Genomic DNA, 21,640 nt, shown 5'->3' with positions numbered 1-21,640 from the left:
TTTTTTTGCGCATGGCATCATGATTGGCATGATTGTACATTTAGTGTATATCATGAAACAAGCCTGTCAGGGATATATGATTTAATGTGGTTGGACTGAGTGGACTGGGCTTAAAGTCTTCTTCAAAATTGGGAATTTTCAATAAAGTGGTGGTTTATTATAGAGGACATGTTATAGTTGTAATTTATCCTTTAATTTAAAAAAATGACATAACCATAGTTGTCATTTCTTCCTGTAGTGTTTTATCTTAAATTAAATGTCCTGGATTCCTTCCTCATAGGTTGGAACATGGAGTTCTTGCACACTATATTGATTTACTGACATTTATAACGTTTAATTTATTGAATGTGGTGTCACACATTTTAACTGTATATTGTTAGAACTTAACGTTTAAGGAACATCCTCGAGACAAGTTAATTCCTGTTATCACTTAAGTTGTAGCAGTAATAAACACCAGGAACAGAAAGCTTAACCGCACTGTTCTGAACGTACTGCAAAATACTGTGGTTGTTAAAAAGTGTAGAGAAAAATCTCAATAAATGTTAAGTATATATCACCTATAAAGGTGAGGCATCTCTTCCTCACAGGTGAATGAGCTGTTACTAGACACAATAACATATGAAACTCATTAACAGTAACCTAATGATATGTTGTTACATATAGTCAATGAACTACAGGTTTTTTTTTTACATAAAATAAAATATATATACATATAGATCACTAAGCACAAAGCTCTGTATAGACTGTGATTCATCTGCCATTTAGAAAAAACATTTTGGCGCCAAATAAACAGCTGATAGCGGTTGCTGGGGTGAACTTTATGAAACAACCAATCACGTCTTACCTAATACTGTTTCAGGCCAATCGTATTTATTGATTTTTTATCCAATCAGAACGCGCGATTTCTGAGGCGATTTTTTTTTTGTGAGTGAAAAAAAGTTTCAACGCTGATAGACTAGACTGAGCGTTTGATTGGACCGAGCAATATTGTACAGCAAGGAACAAGGTAAACGTCTCAAAATGATGTTTCTGTAAGATAAAAAATAAATAAATCACAACAATACGCTGTTAGCAAAATCAGCTAAGGATAAGAAAGTTCTAGCAATACAAAGTTAGATAGTTTTACAGTGAACATAGCCAGTTAGCTAGCTGGAGTTGGACATGTAGCTGTCATATTTCTTGACCTTGTGCGATGGGGATGTTTATTCGCGTTTATTTTTATTAGTTTTTATTAAAAATGGTTTTAAAATGTAGAAACACATTTTAGACGTTTGCTAATTGAGAGCGTTAGTTAATTTCTTCACAGGTAGCTTGGTAGCTAACTGAGCAACCGTTATTGGTTCTGATTGGCACGTGCTCACTTTGGCCAGCTTGAGAGAACCTTTTGTGAGGAATTGTCTATTTTACTATATTAATATTCACACTACAGGTGACTAGGGTATTTAACAAAACAAAACAATATCAACCTCAAGCCATGTCAGGATATAATATGTGCTGGAGAAATACTTGCAAAAAGCATTTGGGAGTATATCATTATTGTTGAAGCAACAAAATCATGAAGGAGGGAAATAGGAATAAATAAAGTTTTGTGAATGCATCTTGATTTTGGTTCTTATAATAGAAAAAAAAGTTTTTTTAATAATACAATGTGATTTAAAGTGCTTCGGAGTTACAGTATATGACTTACAAAGAAAATTGACATGTACACTGGCCAGTTTAATAATAAATAACCAGGGTTTAATTTAGTGTTTGGAGAAACTGCAGATCTCAAGGGATTTTCACACACAACAGTCTCTAGTATTTAAACAGAATGGTGTGAAGAAACATTCATTGTGCTGCTGTTTTGAAGCACTTGACATGTATTTGCATGCTTTTTTTTTTTGCATACTGTAACCTGATTGGCTGATTGGATAATTGCCTGGATAAGCATTTCTAGAGATGCTCTAATTAATAATGTGGCCTTTTAGTGTATATCATAAAACAACAATGTATATCATGAATCCGTAGTTGTCATAATTGTAATTTTTACCTGTGGTGTTTTGTCTTAAATGGAATTGGCCTGGATTCCTTCCTTGTAGGTTGGAATGTGAGAAACAGCTATGTTAAGTAAAAATAGTAATATATAATATTTTTTGTCATTTAAAGAAGTTAGTGCAATCTATCTTCATTTGATGAATCACAGTCATTGTCTTGTGGGACAAGAAAAATCCAAACAACATGGTGCTTGCAGAGTCTGACCTGGAAAGGTAAGTTATGTATATTATTCAGATTTTGCTTGTATAACAGTGCCATACACATTTTATTTGACTAATACAAGTTAATATATTATTATGCAGCTGATTAGTGTGCATGTATGTGTATGTATAGTTTGAGCCCTGTGGAGCCTGATGATGATTTAGGATCAGATGAAGAATTTGAACCGAACATGAAAAATGCAAAGAGAAAACGGGGACCAGCTCTGGGAGCAACAGTGAGTACAAGTGCTTTTTCAATACACTATGGCAACAAATGGGAAAACCAGGCTATCAGTATCCTGTTGTTGTGGGTGGTATTCCCATCAGCATATCGCTCGTTCTAATACTGAAGCTTTTTGTGCTGATTGAGAAGCAGATATAAATCAGGATGTCCATGCAAACAGCTCTGCACTATTTTAGCTTCACTAATTTGTTCCAGCTCAGCACTCATGGTATCTGGACAGGAAGGGTTCATTTCAGCATTTGTACTGGGGTGTGGCATGGCTTCCTTGGAGGTGGAATTGGAGATAAACATGGAGGATTATTTGTATTTTGCTTAGTGGTGCTGTGCTGCATTATCCACTGGACATACACCATGTCTTCATAATGATGGCCTTGTGTGACTAATTAGTCTGGTTGTCTCTTCCTCAGCTTTCTAAAGGGCGTAGACGCAGAACAGACAGCAGCACCTCCAGTTCTTTACTCACACACACATCTTCTCACACACCAAAACACACACTCACCCCACAGCCAGACATGGCTGGAACAGACAGGAGGAAGAGCGGGAACATGTTTGAGGCTGTGATCTCAGGACGCTCTGCACTGGTGGTGAGAGAAAGGGGAAAGTGATATATAACAGCCTCATGTTCTCATGTCTAACAGATGTCAAGAAATTTGGTATATATAAAACTCTCACTTGTTCAGTTCTGGGAGCTCATTAGTCAAATAAAAGGAGTCATAAAAATGAAATAAAAACATATATTTCAATAATTTACATCAAACATGTTTTATATGGATTAAGCTGTCAAGTTTAAGTAGCTTGAGAACAGTGAGAAGCATAAGAAATACAGTATAACTTCAATTAAATTCTTTCACAAATAGTCTAACGTCTTTTGTTAAATCCTGAAAATGTTTGACTCTTCCAGGAGAGCAAAGCACAGAGCATTTTAAGTGACCATTTATAAAATTACCATTAAAATTGTGTGTGTTGCCTTCATTGTAGATCTATTTAACCTTTTTAAATATTACACATTAGAGAAAATCATTTAACCTATTTTCTAGTTTGGCTTAAAACCCTAAGCACTGATTTAATTAATCGAAAAATAGTTTAACGCAGGTTAATTATGTACTTATTTAATGATTAATGAATCAGATATATTTATGGATTATATTTCAATTAATGAACTAAAAATCATAGTTAACTATAGAATTTACAGTGGATGAGTAATGTGTATTTTTGATGCCAAGAACTATTCTATTCTCTATAGTCTTATGTGCAATCAGTGCACACATTAAAATATACATTTTCCTTACCTGGTTTGGTTTGGCTTATGCAAACTTTCTAATTGGTTGCTGCAGACGGTGGTTGATGATTGGTTGGCTGACTATAAACAAGATCAGTCAGAGGGTCTTCTTGAGCTCATGAATTTTGTTGTTGAGTGCTGTGGTTGTAAAGGTAAGTTGTACTCTTATCTGATTGAACTGGCATACAGAGAACAGGCAGTACAACACATCAGCATTACATTTATTATTAGCATTATATTTTCCTTCATTAAATGTATGCTGAAGTGAAAAATGATTCTGTGAAAACTATAAAACTTGTAAATGTGACACTTGTTCCTTAGGCATTGTAACAAGAGAGATGTTTGACAGAATGCAGAATGCTGACATCATCGGTCACCTGACCAAAGAGTTTAATGAGGTGATTAGAGTAGGGATCAGGGCCTGGTGTATATATAAATGAAATGAAGACTCCACAGATTTTAATCAGTACTTAAGGTCTTTAACTGTTTCCTGTATGTACTCTGTGCTGTAGGACTCGGTAAGTTACCCGCTGTCAGCAGGGGGTTCTCAGGGTCGCCGTTTTCACGATGGACTGAGGGAGTTTGTGTATCAGCTGGTGCAGCGCTGCAGAAACAGTCTGCTCTATGATGAGATTGTTTTCTCAGCACTAATTGCATTCCTTACGGGGCTCGCTGATTCCCAGGTCCGAGCCTTCAGACATACAAGCACGCTCATTGGTGAGGGTTTCCATGAATATTCATCACATTTTAACCTTTTTTTCAACCCTTCTTAGTCAAATTCAAGAAACAAACCCCTTACATTCCACTGGAAACAATAAAATGTAATAAGGATGGGTGACATCAATTATCTCTAATCAGGCTCTGTAGTGAACTGTTGTGTTGCAGTTAATTGTATTATCAGTTTAGTTTATGTATAGAAAACTGTCGGAAGTTCTGCTTATACTTGGCCCGATTGTGTAAACGTATGTGTACACAGTGCACTTTAATAAAATTACATTCCATCCAGGGTGTAATCTGGTTTCACTGATCTAACTCAAAGTATAATTAGTAGTTAGAAAGCTGGGCAAATTTGGGAGAGGCAACACATTGAGCCTGTAACTCTAAGCATGAGCATAAACTTAGACAGCTGTTTATTGAGAACATAACATTTCTTACTTTATTATGCTTGACTTAAACAAATTAGCTATAGACAGTTAAGGAGGTGCTAACTCTATAATGTGTGTGTGTGTGGTTAGCCATGCATCTGATGTCTGCTATAGTGGCGGTGTCTGCAGTGGTGTGCGCTCAGGCCGATACTACACAAAGACGCTATCAGCTGGAGAAAAGCAAGAGTGCTGCACTTCGAGCAACTGAGCGAATGGAAGAGCTCCATAACTCCTACAATGAAGTTTGTCACTAAACACACACAAACACACAGAGGTCTGTCTCAGATCGCGCTGTATAAATCTGAGAAAATGTACTATTTATTAGAAATGAAGCAAGCAGCATTATCTGCGTCTGGTAACTATGGTAACATGTCATGGTGTTATATTTTGGCCCATCAAGCTATTATATTTTATGTAATGTGTTTTTACCAACTACAAAGCTATGTGGTTTATGATAAGAGCTGCTTGTTGACTCCACCTTACAGTATGTCACATAATATTATTATTATACAGTATCAGTTGATGGGCAGTGTACAAGAAGCATCCGTTTTTTGAAAATTATTTCTTATTTGTATTCAGAAGAGCCAAGAATCTCATTTTTGCATCTAGTTTTTTTTTTTTTTGTCAGATGGATATTTTTTGTGTATGCTCTGTGAAAGCAATGTAGGTGATGAAATTGTGTGACATGGCACTCGTCGGTTATGAGTCATTTGTGTGCCTGGGTAATTTATTTGACCTATAACAAAAAGGAATTTTAACATGTTATTAATAAATTAAATTTGCTCATACAGCCTACCTTTTTCATGTAAGTGAACTTTAACATAAATTTTTATCTGTTAAATTGTGGGATGTGGTAGCTCAGTGGTTAAGGTGTTCGACTACTGATCAGAAGGTCATTGGTTCGAATCCCAGGTTTCGAATCCCCTCAATTGCTCAGGTGTATAAACTGAAATAAGACAATGTAAGTCACTCTGGATAAGAGTGTCTGCTAAATTCTGTAAATGTGTGACAACTGGATTAAATGTCATTATACAATCAGAAAACAATGGACAGATAATTGGAAGATCAGGGTTTGTACAAGGTGCTGAAAGTGCTTGAAATTAGTAACTAGAAATTTAATGTCTGGAAAAAGTCCTTGTTTTGTTAAAATTGCTTATAATTAGTATAAATAGTATTTGTATGCCTGTTTAACTCTGGAAAAAAATAATATTTGCAATTATTTAATATTTATGACATTCCCTGCACTATATATCAGGTGCCCATGATAATAAGTTGTCTTGGAGGTTTATGACTGGATAGGAAAGGTTATTTTTGTTTGATATTTTATCAATGGCTTATTAGATGTGGAGATTCTGCTTCTTAATACAACATTTAAACTCTACCTGTCTTTGTGGGCAAGTGTCACTCTCACCTTGTGATGGCTTGAAACACACATTTGCATTTATTTTCTTGAATGTTTTATCATATTACAATGTTTTAACATTCTGTATAAATTGATAGTTCCTATGGAAGGTTTTCATGGATTGTTGAATACATTTCATGTTGCCTGTTGGTTTTGAAAATTAACAATGGGTGCTAGAAAAAGTGCTTAAAAATCCTTGATTTTTATTACAGTAAATGGAGGTGCCTATATGAACTCTGGAAAATGTTTTACATCCCTTCTATAAATATAATCTTTTAACAGTTTAGTAAATCTCTGCTTTCCTTTATTGTCTGTATACTGAGCAATCAGTAGTTTTGATGTGTATGTATATGTGTGTGTGTTTAGCTGTTGGAGCAGCAGGAGGAGCTGCGCTCTCTGATGAATGGGATCTTTAAAGGAGTGTTTGTTCATCGGTATAGAGACAAAGTTCCAGAGATCAGAGCAGTCTGTATGGAGGAGATGGGGGTGTGGCTTAGAGAAAACCCCACCTCCTTCCTTAATGACGGGCACCTCAAATACTTAGGCTGGATGCTGCATGACAAGGTACGTACACACAGAATATGGAGAACTACATCAGAACATTGTCCAAATAAGTTCCAAGTGCTGTTACCAGGGTGTGTGTGTGTGTCTCTCCACAGCAACCTAGTGTTCGCTTGCAGTGTGTGTTATCCCTTCAGAAATTGTATAAGGAGAAGAGTTTCATTGGCCGTCTGGAGCTCTTTACCAGCCGCTTTAAGGTATTCGTGGTTATGGGTGTGTGTTTTGATGGGTTTTATTTGCTTGTTTGTGTTTTTTTTGCTGTGTTTGTGTTAAGCTTTGCTTTATGTGTATTTTAAGGAGAGGATATTGAACATGGTACTGGATAAAGACCCTGATGTTGCTGTGGAGGCAGTTAGACTGCTGTGTATCATAAAGCAGTAAGTGTGTGTTTATCCGCATTTATCCTGCGTGCATAAACTATTTATCCATGTCATAATTCAGATACAAGTCTTTAATTGAATTAATAAATTTCTACAACAATAATAATTTCACTTGGCAATTACTATTAAACTGACATCTTTTGTGATACTGTCAAACATCTCTGATTTGTTTATTTTGTAGGCATACATCTATTGGGACACAGACTCATTTTGCTCCTGAGCAACAGCCTTCCATTTTTGAAACCAAAGAACTTTGGGGGAAAAGAGAAGGAACCATATTGGTATTTTACATGGATTTTGTTTGTGTATGTGCAGGATGACTGAAGATGGTCTGACTGAGGAGGAGTGTATGCGTGTGTATCCACTAGTGTTTGCTGCACACAGAGGACTTGCTTCTGCAGCTGGAGTGTTTTTGTACCATGAGTGAGTTTATCACAATCATCATCATCATCATAGCTATACACTACATGTACAATCTGGTGTGTGTGTGTGTGTGTGTGTGTGTGTGTGTGTAGGCTACGCAATGATGTTAATCATCTACTAGAAGAAGGGGGGAAAGAGAGCCCAAATGTCACTTTCCTCAACCTGCTCACATGCTTCTTTATTCAAAGCAAGGTATCAATATTTGGTCACATTGCACATTTCACTAGTCTTGTATTTTTAAGAATTTCTAATTTAAGACTAGCAAATTTTACCAACATTGTTAGGGCCCATGTAACCAAACCATTCAAGTACCTGGATTACTTGTTTCACTTACTTTTTTTAAATCAAAACTAGCATCTGTGCTAACTTTTGTTCTTTTGGACACATCAGGACCTGACCATCTGTTTTAAAGTCATTATGATGCATAATATTTGGCTTTGGTATTGTCTTGTCACAAGTTGGTATTTGACTCTGATGAGTGTCTATATTTTTTCTCAGTAAAGTGCTTAAATGTGCCAGTGCATCCAATGTGCCATGTTAAATACTGTTAGTGTTGTAAATGTGCATCTCTGTGTGCCAGTATCATGAACATGCTGCCTACCTGGTGGACAGTCTCTGGGGTGTGGCAGTGTTGGAACTTAGAGACTGGGAGACAATGACATCACTACTGCTCCAGGAGAATGGAGAGGAGCAAGGTATGTCTTCACAAATGTGAATGTTACATATGTTTCAGCTACGAATACTAATTGTGTGTGTGTGTCAGGGCTGAATGATGACGAAGAGGCTGCTTTGATTGAGCTTATGATGTGTGCAGTCAGACAAGCAGCAGAGGGAACTCCACCTATAGCTCGGGCTCTCGGGAAAAAGGTAGAAGTAGGGAGGAGAGAGGGAGGGAGGTAACATGATACTGGCTGACACACTGACTGATGAATCAATGTGCATATGTGTGAGTTAGAATTTGAAAGCCAGAAAGCAACAAACTCAGGAGAGGAAACGCATCACCAATCACTTCATCCCACTGCTGCCTCAGTTACTCACTAAGGTAAACAGTATACACTATGTAAGTTTATACTTGAACTCAGTTTCACTAAAATTCCTAAAATTTCTTATACAACTGCTCTAAAAATCGTTAAAAAAATAGTAACAGAAAAGTATAAAAGCAAATTGGCAGGAGTGAGAGTAAAATAATTATGATAGCTTGGATGGAGCAGTTACTGAACATGAATGAATGATTTGTTAGTATGCCTTTCTGAATGAAGAGACACTGAAATCTCTCCCTGTTACGCTTAGTTCTCAGCTGATGTGGATAAAGTGGTGTGTTTGCTCAAAGCTCCTCTGCATTTTGATCTTGACGTTTACAGCAGCACAGGCCGCCTGGAGAAGGTGAGAATTCACAAAAATCACAACAGCTAATATTACAAACATACATAATTTACGTATTTGTTTACAAAAATTAAATTATTTGGTAAAGCTTGAGAAAATCATTGGTCACTAGTAAACATTTTTCTATGATTTTATGATGATATCAGTACAGAATAACTACATAAGGTCACATCAAATCAAATATCTTCCCAGTAGAAGTAAAAGACTTGGAGGGACGTGGTATAAAATGAGTCTCTTTGGCGCATATAGTGTTTGTTCGAGGCTAAAACACTGCTTTCCTAAAATGCCCCTTTTCTACCTGAAAGAACCGGGTGCTGGTTCAGAGCTAGTGCTGATGCTTGTTCAAAGTGGGTTCCACTGGTGAACCTTCTAAGAACCGGTTTGTTTTTCCATGGGCTAGAGAGCCATCACAGAGCCGAGTTACTGTATACCTCCCATCTTTCCCAGCAACGTTAGTGTAGCAGCGGCAAACACATCATCAACAATGGCAGATGTTGCTTTACTATTAATGCTCATGGCTTTGCAAACCTACATTGGCATCGAAACAAGGCGAATCCAACGTGTACGTGCAGCTCCATGTAATTTGTATATACAGAGGTTGCAATCGAGAAAGTACATAACATTATTTTATCATTAACACAGAAAAAATGTTAGCCTTAGCATGTAGCTAGCTACTTATCATGTGTGCTTATAATCAATCATACTGTAAAAATGTATAAAAACATTAGTATACTTAAGGTACGTTATCAAATGCGCTAACAGTAGCCCCACCCCCAGCCCCAGACACAAGCGGTTCTTAAGTCTAGACCAGCAACGTTTTGATGCTACTTAAGAACCACGTTTCCTGGTTCAGAGCCGGTGCGTTGGTGGTCGAAAAAGAAAGAACTGGTTTCAAATTAGGCTCTGGCTCCGAACTAGCACTCAAACTGCCTTTGTGGAAAATTGGCAAAAGTGTTTAGTTTACAGAACTAAGAACATGTTTTACAATCATTAAAAAGAAACATACCACCATCTTGCACTCTTATTGATAGTTTCCAAATCAGTGAAGTTTTCATCCAACCCACTTCCGTCTCCACGAGCCACTTTGTCAATGAATATCACTAAAACCTTTTGTTGTCATATCTGTCAGTGCAAACATGGTCAAACAAAAATGTGTGTCTGTTTGTTGTATGTCATGGTCTCTTTTGTTCCCCTCTCTTCCTTGGGTGTCTCAGTATTTGGAGCTGTTGTTATCTCAAGTGTGTGAGATTGTTGAGAAGCATCATGAGGAGCGTGTGCTGGAGGCATGTGTGCGTGTGTTGTGTGTGTTGTGCTGTGATCAGTACACTTTCTCTGTGCGTGCCGAAAGAGTCGTCAGTCAGCTACTTGACTCGATACTGGAGAGATTTAACACACACCTCGCTGATGTACTGCAGGTAATAACACACATCTTTTGCTGAAGTACTGCACTTTGCTTCCTGAAATGTGAAATACACACCTCATCACATAAGACCAAGTATAATTGACACTTCATATACACAGGCTCTGCTTAGGCCTGCACAGAGCCATGACCTCAACCCCACCTTTGGTATGAACTGGAATTCAGTCTATGTGACAGGCCTCTTCACCCGATATGAGTGCCTGACCTTACAAATGCTCTTGTGGCTGTATGGGCAAGTCCCCAAGCCACATTCCAAAATCCTAGTGGAAAGGCTTCCCAGAGGGTGGAGGTGTTTCTAACAAATGTGAATTACTGAAGAATTTACAAAAATTCATGTAAAGAATATAAAAGTACACAACATACGGTTAAGAGTTTGTTTACAGATTTTTTTTTTGATTGTTCAATATTTCCATATTCAGAACATTATGTGCATCCATGTAGTACAATTGTCTAGTTGTTAATCAACCCATATCTCAGTTTATCAGCCATACCCTAATAAATACCATCTAATGACTTGTCTAAATAACCCTGTGTTTGTCTGCCCTTCAGCTTCATGCTGCCTGTTGTCTTGTATATGAGTTATTTTTAAGGCATTAATTCATCTATAATTGATCATGTATCAATCAAGCACTATCTCCTATTTACTACTGTATAATTCATACTGTATATAATTTAATTCAGATTAAATTGTCCATTGGCTCTGTACCCTCATTTGATGGAATAATTATTCATTTTTAAATAATTTCTAATGCTTAATAGCAATTTTTCCTACCCGTCATACCTTCTATATGACAGCAAGTTCACATTCTGTACTAAAGCAAGTTGCCAGCACTAATAAATCTTTATTTAATTCTAACATCATCTAACCGTTTGTGTGATTCAGGGCACTGCTGATGAGGATGATGTGTACAGTACTGTATTTTCCCTGAAGAGATTGGCTATTTTCAGCAGGTGTGTTTGTGTTGAGGATCTTTTATGTACAATGTTGCGTAAAAAAAGTTATACTGGATCAAATAATTTCAGCAAAACAGTAATTGGAAAAAATAACTATAAACTTGCATATTTATTATTAGTACTACTAACACCATATAACTACTAGTTATTATATTAGTGCACATTGGTATTTGTGTGTGTTTGTCTGTCAGTGCAAGGGATCTGACTCTGCTAAAGCTGTTTGAGCCTTGTTTCCTGCTGTTGAAGATTGGAGTGGAGTCTAGAGAAGTGGAAACAGAGGTAACATGCAGAGTTCAGTTTTGTGTCTGAGTATGTGAATGGATAGTGCTTTATTTAAATACACTAGAGTCTGACCTGAAAGATTTCCTGTGTAATGGAAATGTTGATTGTGTTGTATTGTTTATGTAAGTTATGCAGATGATGACGTAGTACAACATGTAAGTTTTGTGCATTAGATAATAGAGTATTATATGTATTGGGTAGTTGAGTCATGTACTGATTAATGTTTTTATTGCTTTTGTTAATTGTAGTTGATGATTTGTGCACTGAAGTGTGCCGTTTTCCACTTGCTGTGGGTGAGAGTTAAGATCTCACAGACTCCGCAACCTGATAAGGTACATTACCTTTAAATGTTTGGCCCTCACACTGATAAAGGAGAGAACAAATCAGGAGAGGTGGTTATGCCTAGTGTTAGTATGGTGTTCCTAATAAAGTGGCAAAGATTTTTTTTAAATTTTAAAGTCAATCGAAAGTCACTTTTTTTTTTTATCACATGCTGATAAAATGAATGCATTTGTGTTTGTTGATTTTCTCTCTCTGTCTTTCACAGACAGAGGTGAAAAACTTGTTGAAGCAGCTTCATTCGTTTTGTGAGGTGTGCCAAAGCTGTCTTTCTCTGAGCAACAGTTTGATCAGGAACCAGGTCCTTCACACACACACACACACACACACAAATTTTGCACATTAATTTATCCCTATTGGGATCAAAAGTAGGAAAAGAATATCTAAATAAATAGTAAATAAAATATGTTGAATTAGGAGAGTCTATAGGGGTTTAAAAAAAACATGCTTATACTAATTTCACTGTTTATTATAATTCACTATGCCGATACATGGCATTAGTAAGATGCACATATGCCTCTTTTCCACCGGAAAGAACCGGGTGCTGGTTCAGAGCTAGCGCTAGTGCTGGTTCAAAGTGCTGGCGAACCTAGTGTTGGTTCCACTGGCGAACCTTTTAAGAACCGGTTTGCCTTTCCACCGGCTAGAGAGCCATCACAGCGCCGAGTGTGACGTCACTGTATACGTGTCACGTGTCCCAGCAACGTTAGCGCAGCAGCGGCAAACAGAACAACAATGGCGGATGTTGCTTTACTGTTAATGCTCATGGCTTTGCGAACCTACATCAGCATCCAAAAACATGTATGTGCAGCTCCATGTAATCTGTATAAACAGAGGTTGTAATCGATAAAGTACATAACGTTATTTTATCGTTAACACAGAAAAATATTTAGCCTTAGCATGTAGCTACCTACTATCATGTGTGCTGATAATGTATCATATCGCGGTAAAGTAAAAATGTATTAAACATTAGTATACTTAAGGTACATTATCAAATGTGCTAACAGTAGCCCCGCCCCCAGCTCCTGACGCAAGCGGTTCTTAAGTCTAGACCAGCAACGTTTTGGTGCTACTTAAGAACCACGTTTCCTGGTTCGGAGCCGGTGCGTTGGCGGTCGAAACAGAAAGAACTGGTTCTAAATTAGGCTCTGGCTCCGAACCAGCACTCGAACTGCCTCGGTGGAAAAAGGGAAATAGAGTTGAAAATAGGACTCCCTTTTCCAATGGCAGATTTATTTTAGGTTAGTTTTGTCAGTTTTTGTGCCTGTTTTATTTTGTAATCGAAACTTAGTTGATATCTGGCAACCCTAAGGACACTATAAGGAAAATGACACCCTTGTAAATTATTCAGTGCTTCGGTGCTGTTCATAATACAATGTGTGTAAATCATTGCAAGTTCCTGATGTTAATACAATGTGTGTAAATCATTCAAAGTTCCATACTGAGCCAGTTTTCTGACCACCTCCTCCTCTCCACATCCTTCTCTCCCTTCCCGTTATTTTCCCTGTTCATCTATCTATTTGTTTCTCTTAGGCATTTGAATGTGTGTGTGATATTTTGGTGGTGTTTGGACAAGGCAAAGGCAGAGATGCTGCTGCTCTGAGTATGTGTGTTTCTCCTGATGACACACTCAGAGCTGAGATGGCCTCCTTCCTTATTGATTACATATTCACTGACCCTGAGGATGATGACACAGGTACACAAATGGAGTTGCTAAATGTTGATCATTAAGCTGTTATTGTTTGGTATCCTATGTTTTAGTGGGCAGACACAGCATGAAAAAATAATGGCTCTTAGGTTTATTATGAGGATTTCGAAGTATAGTAGATAACTCACATCGCGTTAAAGTTATCAACATATTTCAGACTTCCCATAAAAATGAAGTTACTCCAAATTTGCATGCAACATATCACATTAATTTCCCTAACCTACTAATGTGATGACCATGAACAATTTTGGAAGTGCGTTATTTCTCTTCATATCTAACTTCCCACATGAGAGTAAAGTGTTGATCCTGACCTTTTTATGGATGTCTTAATAAAATAAATGCAGGTAATAATGCAGAAATGATTATCCTACTTAGTATTAATTAATCAGGGACAACATGTAGCCTTTTATTTAGCTCAGTTCGTGTTTCTCCAGTTTAAATAGTTACTCTGAAAATTCACTTAGTCACTGTATTCTAAATGAAGTGCATAAGCTATTTACCTTTGTTACATTGGGTTGAGAAGGGTTGCATTTGGAAAATATACTTAATGTTATAGTTCTAGATTTCTGTCTTTTAGCAACCTACACAAGTCATACACATCACCTGGCCACAGATGTTGGTGTTTAGACATTTTTATTAGTAGCAGTAGTTGAGCATTGTATCAGATCAGTATCAGTGTCTATGTATCCCAAGTCCTGATTCGTAACTAGGTTGCATACTATGATGGTGTAGCTTTCTGCATAGAAAATATTGCCAGTGTTATTTTCTCACAGAATTCTTGTTTACTTTATTCAAACAAAGGTAAATAATAATTCAAGTTTTTAAATACTGCCACCTCAGATGGTTAACTGGTTGTGTTATGTAGGTGTGGAGGAGGAAGCAGAGCTGAAAATCATGACTCTCCAGCTCAGAAGGAATCAGCTGGCAGGTTACTGCAAACTTATCATTTTCGGAGTGTTGGAGCTCAGAGCAGCAGCTGATGTCTTCAAACACTATAGCAAGGTATGTGTGAAATAAGACACTTTTTTAAAATTCTTTGATATTTTTTCTAACTACTGCAACATGGTTTGCTCTGAATAAACCATGATATGTTGTAATAATGTGGCTAGATCATTTATTTTTAGTGAAAGTGAGGCGAACTGATAGGAGTGTGGACAGGCAAATATTAATCATACATAATAAGTGGCAGGAATAGCTAATGCCTAGCACCTTTGTACGTCGCACTGGTTAAGGCTGTCTGCCAAATGCTGTAAATGAAAATGTAATTAACCGTGTCAGTACTTAGTGAAGTTTCAAACTGTGTCTCATTATTAACAGCATGAGCAAGAGTGCTTAATATTAATATTGTTGCAGTACTGTACTTAAAAAAAATCTTCAGCCAGATCGTGGAGCAGACTTCATTTTAAAGTGTAAATAACAAAATTGGTAACACAATAATATACATTAACATACAATAAATGCTAAAAGGTAATATTTATAACTGAATGATGCCGAGCCACTGCCTCTTATGTTTTTAAAACAAAACATTTCTGCTATATTGTCTGTCTTATCACATTCCATCTTGTATCATTCATCTGTAAAGGATAAGCCAATCCATAGTGTGTGTGTGTGTGTGTGTGTGTGTGTGTGTGTGTGTGTGTGTGTGTGTGTGTGTAGTTCTACAGAGATTTTGGTGATATAATTAAGGAGACTCTGAGTAAGACTAAGGTTATGAGCCCAGTGGAGAGTGCAAGGACGATCTGCCTCAGCCTGCAGCAGGTGTGTATGTTCAGCAGGCTCAGGCCTGGTTTATACATCCATGTATTTATGGATACATGAGGGCATCATAAAAATGGAATATTAAATGTAACTCAGGGTGAATGTAGTGAAGTCGTGGATGCGATAATGCTGAGCAACTTTACTAACATTTGACTGTTTACACAAGACTTCAAGTTTAACATTGATGGCTGAAATGAAATGAGTATATCAGAGTATAATCGGATGTGTTCGTGTCATATGTCTTTTAAAACAGTGCGATTAACCGACAGGAAATCAAATCATATATTGTCCTGAAAAAGGATTAAATGGGAAAACTTAATGGTTGTGTTAAGTACTTGTATAGACTCGCTGCCAATCAGGTGGTAGCTGGACAATGCATACAATCATGCAGATACAGATCAAGATCTTTGATGATTTATGTTCACATTAAATATCAGAATATAGAAAAAAGTGTCATCTCTGTGACTTTAGTCGTGGCAGGGTTGTTGGTACCAAGATAGGCCGATGGGCTGGTTTGAGTCATTCAGAAACTGCTTATCTGTGATTTTCACAGTTTCTAGAGTTTACACAGAATGGTACAAAATTAGGAATGAAACTACAGGCTGAAACCCTTTGTTGAGGAGAGAGATTAGAGGTGAATGATCAGACTAGTTATGAGCTGCCAGAAAGTATACAGTATAGTATCCAAGAACAAGGATCTGAGGCTAGTTTCTAGTTAGTATGTTAATAAACCTATTAGTTATCTGTTCTTGGTGATTCAAATTTACACTGTTCTCCTCATTTGTATCTCTTATCTGTAATGCATTATTTGTGAACACTGTCCAAATATTTGTGTGTGCATGTGTATGGAATAAAAACACTGTCGATAATAATCGTACGTAATTCAAAGCATTTGTATGTAAATTTTAATTTTGCGGAGTTGGATCCCAAAATTTACGGCAACGACAGTTTACAGATACGAGATTTTTTGTGTTTGTTCAAATACAACTCCAAAATGTACGACTATGACAGTTTACACACACACACTTGTTTTCACAACACCTCTTTTTCACACACGAAAACGGTCTGCGAAACAGAATACGTCATCAAGTTCACAGGCATTACTATCCGAGGGAAGATGAATCGATTCCACGAAGTGCGCATGTGCCCCGCCCTCTTTTAAACCACTGGCGCCGAAATGGCAGATCAGCAGCCAAGCGCTCACTCATCATCAGTGTTGTATAAAGTAGTAAAAAAAAGTATCATACTAGAAAAAGACCTTGGTAGAAGTGAAAGTCACCTTTTAGAATACTACTCAAGTAAAAGTCTTAAAGTATCTGATATTTACTGTACTTAAGTGTCAAAAGTCATTTTCTGATATTTAATGTACTTAAGTATTTGAAGTGGAAGTAAAAAGTAAAATTTCAGTGATTTTCGTTGGGCATAAGAGCAGGGGCGGTTCTAGGGTTTCATCTTTAGGGGTTTTAGCCCTTAGTGAGAATTTAAAACTAGAAGAGTTTTATATTATATATTATATGACTACATAGTAAGCCAAAAGTTATGGTATTATTAAATGGCAAAAAGTAAGATTAGCTCTCAGAGTAAGGTTACATTAGGTGCTTAAAGAATACAGCTGTTTAGGAGGTCATCACTGCAGTCTGCAGCGTGATGAGAGAGGCCTACATAAAAGAATTATCAATTTTAAGTGTTAACTTACTAACAGCTGTGTACATGCACTGGAATACACAGGTCATGCAATATGTGTTCACTGCTTAAGTGTTAGTCATATTTTATTGTTTATCAGGTTCCATTAGGTGACATCTTGCACTCAGCCCAGAATCTGGTGTCGATGTTGACCAACATATTAAGTGTTGGACAACAGAAAATGGGGAACCAGTCCAATATCAGTGGACAGTCAGCACAAGAAAGAAGGTCCAAGTCAAATGGGCAGTCAGTGCAGCAGGAAATGGCTAGGTGTGAGGTGTGTGTGTCTTTTATGTAGGCCTATCTCATCACGCTACAGACTGCAGTGATGATCTCCTAAACAGCTGTATTCTTTAAGCACCTAATGTAACCTTACTCTGAGAGCATGAGTGAGCGCTTGGCTGCTGATCCGCCATTTCGGCGCCAGTGGTTTAAAAGAGGGCGGGGCACATGCGCACTTCGTGGAATCGATTCATCTTCCCTTGGATAGTAATGCCTGTGAACGTGATGACGTATTTTTGACAGCTGTTTCGCAGACCGTTTTCGTGTGTGAAAAAGAGGTGTTGTGAAAACAAGCATTGTGTGTGTAAACTGTCATAGTCGTACATTTTGGAGTTGTATTTGAACAAACACGCAAAATCTCGTATCTGTAAACTGTCGTGGCCGTAGATTTTGGGATCCAACTCCACAAAATTAAAATTTACACACAAATGCTTTGAATTATGTACGATTATTATTGACAGTGTTTTTATTCCATATGTGTGTAGCTGTATTTCTCATTAGGTGATGAGGGCCATGATGAAGACATGAGGGACATCAGAGATTTGGCTAAGAAACTGGCTATGAGCTTTGGCGTTACTCTACAGCACATCCGTCAACCACTCATCGCCCTGCACCAGTCAGCACACACACACAGACAAATATCTATTACTCATGCCAAATATGCAGTATAATACAATCTATATCTAATCAAGTGTTTACAAGAACTAACCTGTAACAGTGGAAAAATGTTCCAGAATTGCATTTACATTTTACTGAAGAGTTTGTATTAATGTATTTTGTGTGTGTGTGTGTAGGGATGGTATCCGTTTTGCACTGAGAGAAGCTGATGCAAGTGATCATCCTAATCTAAGGTTTCTGGAGATTCTCAGTGAATTCAGCCACAAACTCCTAAAGCAAGACCGGGCACAGCTGTGAGTATCATGCATACACTCACACAGTATTACATTGTGAAACATGATTGTTTTATTTAATTATTCTCCTCTTCAATTAAATATACCCCATCTGTCTTTACTATCTCTTGCTGCAGATTGAATTATGTGCACAGTTCGTGTGAGAAAGCCGGCGTGAGTGTAAACGCTGTGTGTGTGAGCATGTATGAGCGCTCACTTCGTTCTGGATCCAGAGAGGCTCCTGCTGTCTCTCCACCTCACACACCAGCCAAGAGACGCAGGACCTCTGAGAGTCAGTATACAAAGAGAGAGAGTGTAATGTGTTTTCATTTTGCTTGCACCTTTTAAAATTGGTTGTGTGTGTTAGTAGGGTCATTGAGTAGCAGTTTGGACACTCCTGCGCTCACCTCCACAGTTATACAGAGCCGAGTTGCACATGCACACCAACGGTCTCGGACACCGTCTACAGAATTCAGCACAGACCAACCATCAGAGGATGATTTTGTAGAGGGGTAAAATCGATTTTTGTTTCTATCTACACGGTCTATTTCCACTCATCTCTTGGTTTAGTCAGTATTTTGGTCTGTCTTTGTAAACCATTGATGTTTGGAAGCCATGTATTTATATATATATATATATATATATATATATATATATATATATATATATATATATATATATATATATATATATATATATAAATACATATAACACAGTGATGTCTAGTTTGGATTTTGATTGATGAAATATATATATATATATATATATATATTTCATTACAGCAACTGATAACAGAGAAATCAGAGATTTATTCTAAAATTCTTTAACATGGTGTGTGTGTGTGTGTGTGTGTGTGTGTGTGTGTGTGTGTGTGTGTGTGTGTGTGTGTGTGTGTGTGTGTAGAAGTATACAGAGGAAGGTGATGCCTAGCCAGAGGGAGCATCAGAGTTCTGAACACAGTGATGTACAGTCTCAGCTCAATATGTGAGCATGTGTACACTCTGCATTAACAATCTCTTTATATGTAACTGCTGTCTTTCTGTTCCCAAACTTTTTACTTGTCTAGTTTGGATTTTGATTACATTATTAATGAAGCACATGTGGTAAACTGGATCACAGTCAGATCATCAACATTGTTCCAAAAATGTCCCATATCTGAACCAGTCTCAAAGGGGATGTTTCGAGCCTTGCATATGCCCATTGTCACACATCATGTGACACACATCACATGTCACAACATTAGAATGACTAATACAGATGCAGTGTGTAAAGTTTCAGTTACTTTCTGTTTGTGTGTCCCTGTGATGTCATTCGACCTATAAGAATTGCTAGACAAGGGTAAGGCCTAGTCTACTTCTAAAGTTTGCTTGCCAGCCATTTTAAGAGCATAGGCATAACCATTTTAATGCTGGATGCATTATCTTGCCCTTTATTTCAATCTTTGAATCTGGTAGATCTCAGGGTTTTCAGCTGGAATTCACTCGCTTTATTAAAGAGTGTTGGTGACAAATGCTTTGACAGTAACTTTTACATTGTACCTTCAGGAAAGTGCTCAGATTTTAGATATCTAAACCCGCATTTATCTTTGATGTTGTACATGCCACCCAATTAAATTATTCATGCTATATACCCTTATCTTCACCGCTGAAGAGAAAGGGTGACTGATCAGCTGTTTGTTTCATGAGTTTCACCTCAATAGGGTAAGAACACTTTAGGAAACTGTGGGCTTGTGTGGTTATTCCTAGGACTTTGTTTCAGGAAATATCAATTGTAAATATTTGCACTAAGGCAAGCTGATCATCGCTGAAGTTTTATAAACTCTATATAACTAAGCCTTGAGCTCACAAACAGAATATTTGACTATTTGGTACAGTATATGACTGGCATAAGATGAGCTTGCCATGCTTTTAGAGATCTACTTGCTGCGATCAGTGAGTGAGTCCCATAGAGAAGTATAGAAGCAAATGCTAAGAGTAGAACTTGAGTGAGGATTGGATTTATTATTCATTATTGTCTGCAACTTAATATTAATACATATGCAGACATAATTCTAATAGAGCTCTGGAAAGTGGTTTATCTAATATCTGACTGTCAGTCTGATATATGATAATTTTATTTGTATAAAATGTGTGTTTCTTCATTCAGGCTGTCTCTGATTGAGGAGAACTTTGAGGAGGAGGATGAACCTGACATAGAGGACTACGATGATGAAGACTCAGACGGGCTTGGTGCCGTGTCTCTGGTAAGATGGAAACAAAGACAGTACATGGATTCATACTGTGTAGTAACAACAGTTTCAATTCCCTGGCATATCCCTCCTGACACAGTTCAAGCAGTATCAGAAACTAAATTACAATAGATTTCTTGCTCTCTCTCTCATGCTCCCCCCTTGTCCCCCTCTCTCTTTTACCCCCTGTGTCCTACAGCCATCAACACGCCACTCCACCAGTTTCCTAGAAGACCTGTTTGAGTGAAAAAGCCTCAAATGCTGTTGAGGCCACACGTGTTTGTTCATGAGTTTGGTTCGAGAGTTATCGTTTATGGAAGTGTACAGATATAAAAGTTTGTTCATTGTACACTGTAAAAACTTTTCATCTGGTTAATAAATTGCTTGTGACTAAAATAAAGACTTGAAACAACAAGACTAAGCAGTGGCTTGGATCCTGAAGTCCAGTATCGGCCAAAACGCACGTCTTTGTTAACGTCTTCTTCCAGCAGGTCAATCGGCCACCTCAGTAACATGCAGTACAGTACGGAGTCTCCCTCAAGCCAACAGATTTCACTTTGTCCCTGTGTTAGTGTGGATTTCCTGACTTCATGCCCAGGATGAACCTGCTGAACAGATGACTAGTAATAAAACACTGCTCAGGTTCTCAGCAGTGTTTATAACTTTTACACTTCATTATGAGGTGACGAGCTGAAATGTCAGTATTTTCAGTGCACTTTAAACAAACTGCTCCAGTTGCTGAAATGAAACCCCTGTAAATGTACAGAGCAACAAACAGGGAAAGAAAGACAATTATAAAGCGTTTATATAGAACGGAATTGTTATGAAGGTGTGATGCGGTGACGTAAACCGTAGGATAAATTGTCAATATGTTTTACGACTTATTTAAACCGTATTCCGCTAATAACACAACGACCGCCGCCATTTTATTGTCGGCTTTAAAGCTCTAGACTCGCGCGCTCCGACGCTTTTGTTCCGGCAGCCATTTTGGCGCGCTTCGCCCCCGCAATGCAATTGGTCACCGTTGTCATGTGACGCATGACGTT

General features: G+C 37.6%; 1 protein-coding gene across 4 annotated transcripts; it reads left to right on the top strand.

Moving 5' to 3' along the window:
* The first annotated feature begins 852 nt into the window (after positions 1-852).
* LOC113659168 (cohesin subunit SA-3) lies at positions 853-21,011 on the top strand. 4 transcript variants are annotated; one of them, XM_027171789.2, is made up of 32 exons: positions 853-1,006; positions 2,146-2,246; positions 2,368-2,470; positions 2,886-3,062; positions 3,813-3,909; positions 4,079-4,155; positions 4,270-4,474; positions 4,993-5,144; positions 6,671-6,868; positions 6,964-7,062; positions 7,163-7,242; positions 7,561-7,668; positions 7,761-7,860; positions 8,249-8,363; positions 8,432-8,535; positions 8,624-8,710; positions 8,959-9,051; positions 10,266-10,466; positions 11,355-11,422; positions 11,617-11,704; positions 11,956-12,039; positions 12,255-12,347; positions 13,580-13,742; positions 14,620-14,756; positions 15,411-15,512; positions 17,963-18,093; positions 18,272-18,388; positions 18,505-18,659; positions 18,738-18,879; positions 19,271-19,351; positions 20,513-20,609; positions 20,794-21,011. In XM_027171789.2, the coding sequence occupies exons 2-32, from the start codon at positions 2,218-2,220 to the stop codon at positions 20,839-20,841; spliced, it is 3,531 nt and encodes a 1,176-aa protein (XP_027027590.1). In that variant the 5' UTR covers positions 853-1,006; positions 2,146-2,217; the 3' UTR covers positions 20,842-21,011. The 4 variants fall into 4 exon arrangements, with proteins under 4 accessions (XP_027027590.1, XP_027027588.1, XP_027027591.1 ...); XM_027171787.2 differs by having other exon boundaries at positions 18,735-18,879; XM_027171788.2 differs by having other exon boundaries at positions 944-1,006; positions 2,149-2,246; positions 18,735-18,879.
* The last annotated feature ends 629 nt before the right edge of the window (positions 21,012-21,640 follow it).

The sequence above is a fragment of the Tachysurus fulvidraco genome, chromosome 15 (genome assembly GCF_022655615.1).
Source record: "Tachysurus fulvidraco isolate hzauxx_2018 chromosome 15, HZAU_PFXX_2.0, whole genome shotgun sequence".
NCBI classification, from domain to species: Eukaryota; Metazoa; Chordata; class Actinopteri; order Siluriformes; family Bagridae; genus Tachysurus; species Tachysurus fulvidraco.
This window is presented reverse-complemented; position numbering and strand designations above follow the sequence as displayed.

Bases quoted from the DNA above. Each gene is read 5' to 3' on its own strand.
- LOC113659168 (XM_027171787.2), top strand. From the start codon at position 2,218: ATGGTGCTTGCAGAGTCTGACCTGGAAAG. The intron at 7,243-7,560 runs GTAAGTGTGTGT...GTGTATGTGCAG, and splicing joins CTGCTGTGTATCATAAAGCA to GATGACTGAAGATGGTCTGA. The intron at 13,743-14,619 runs GTACACAAATGG...TGTGTTATGTAG, and splicing joins CCCTGAGGATGATGACACAG to GTGTGGAGGAGGAAGCAGAG.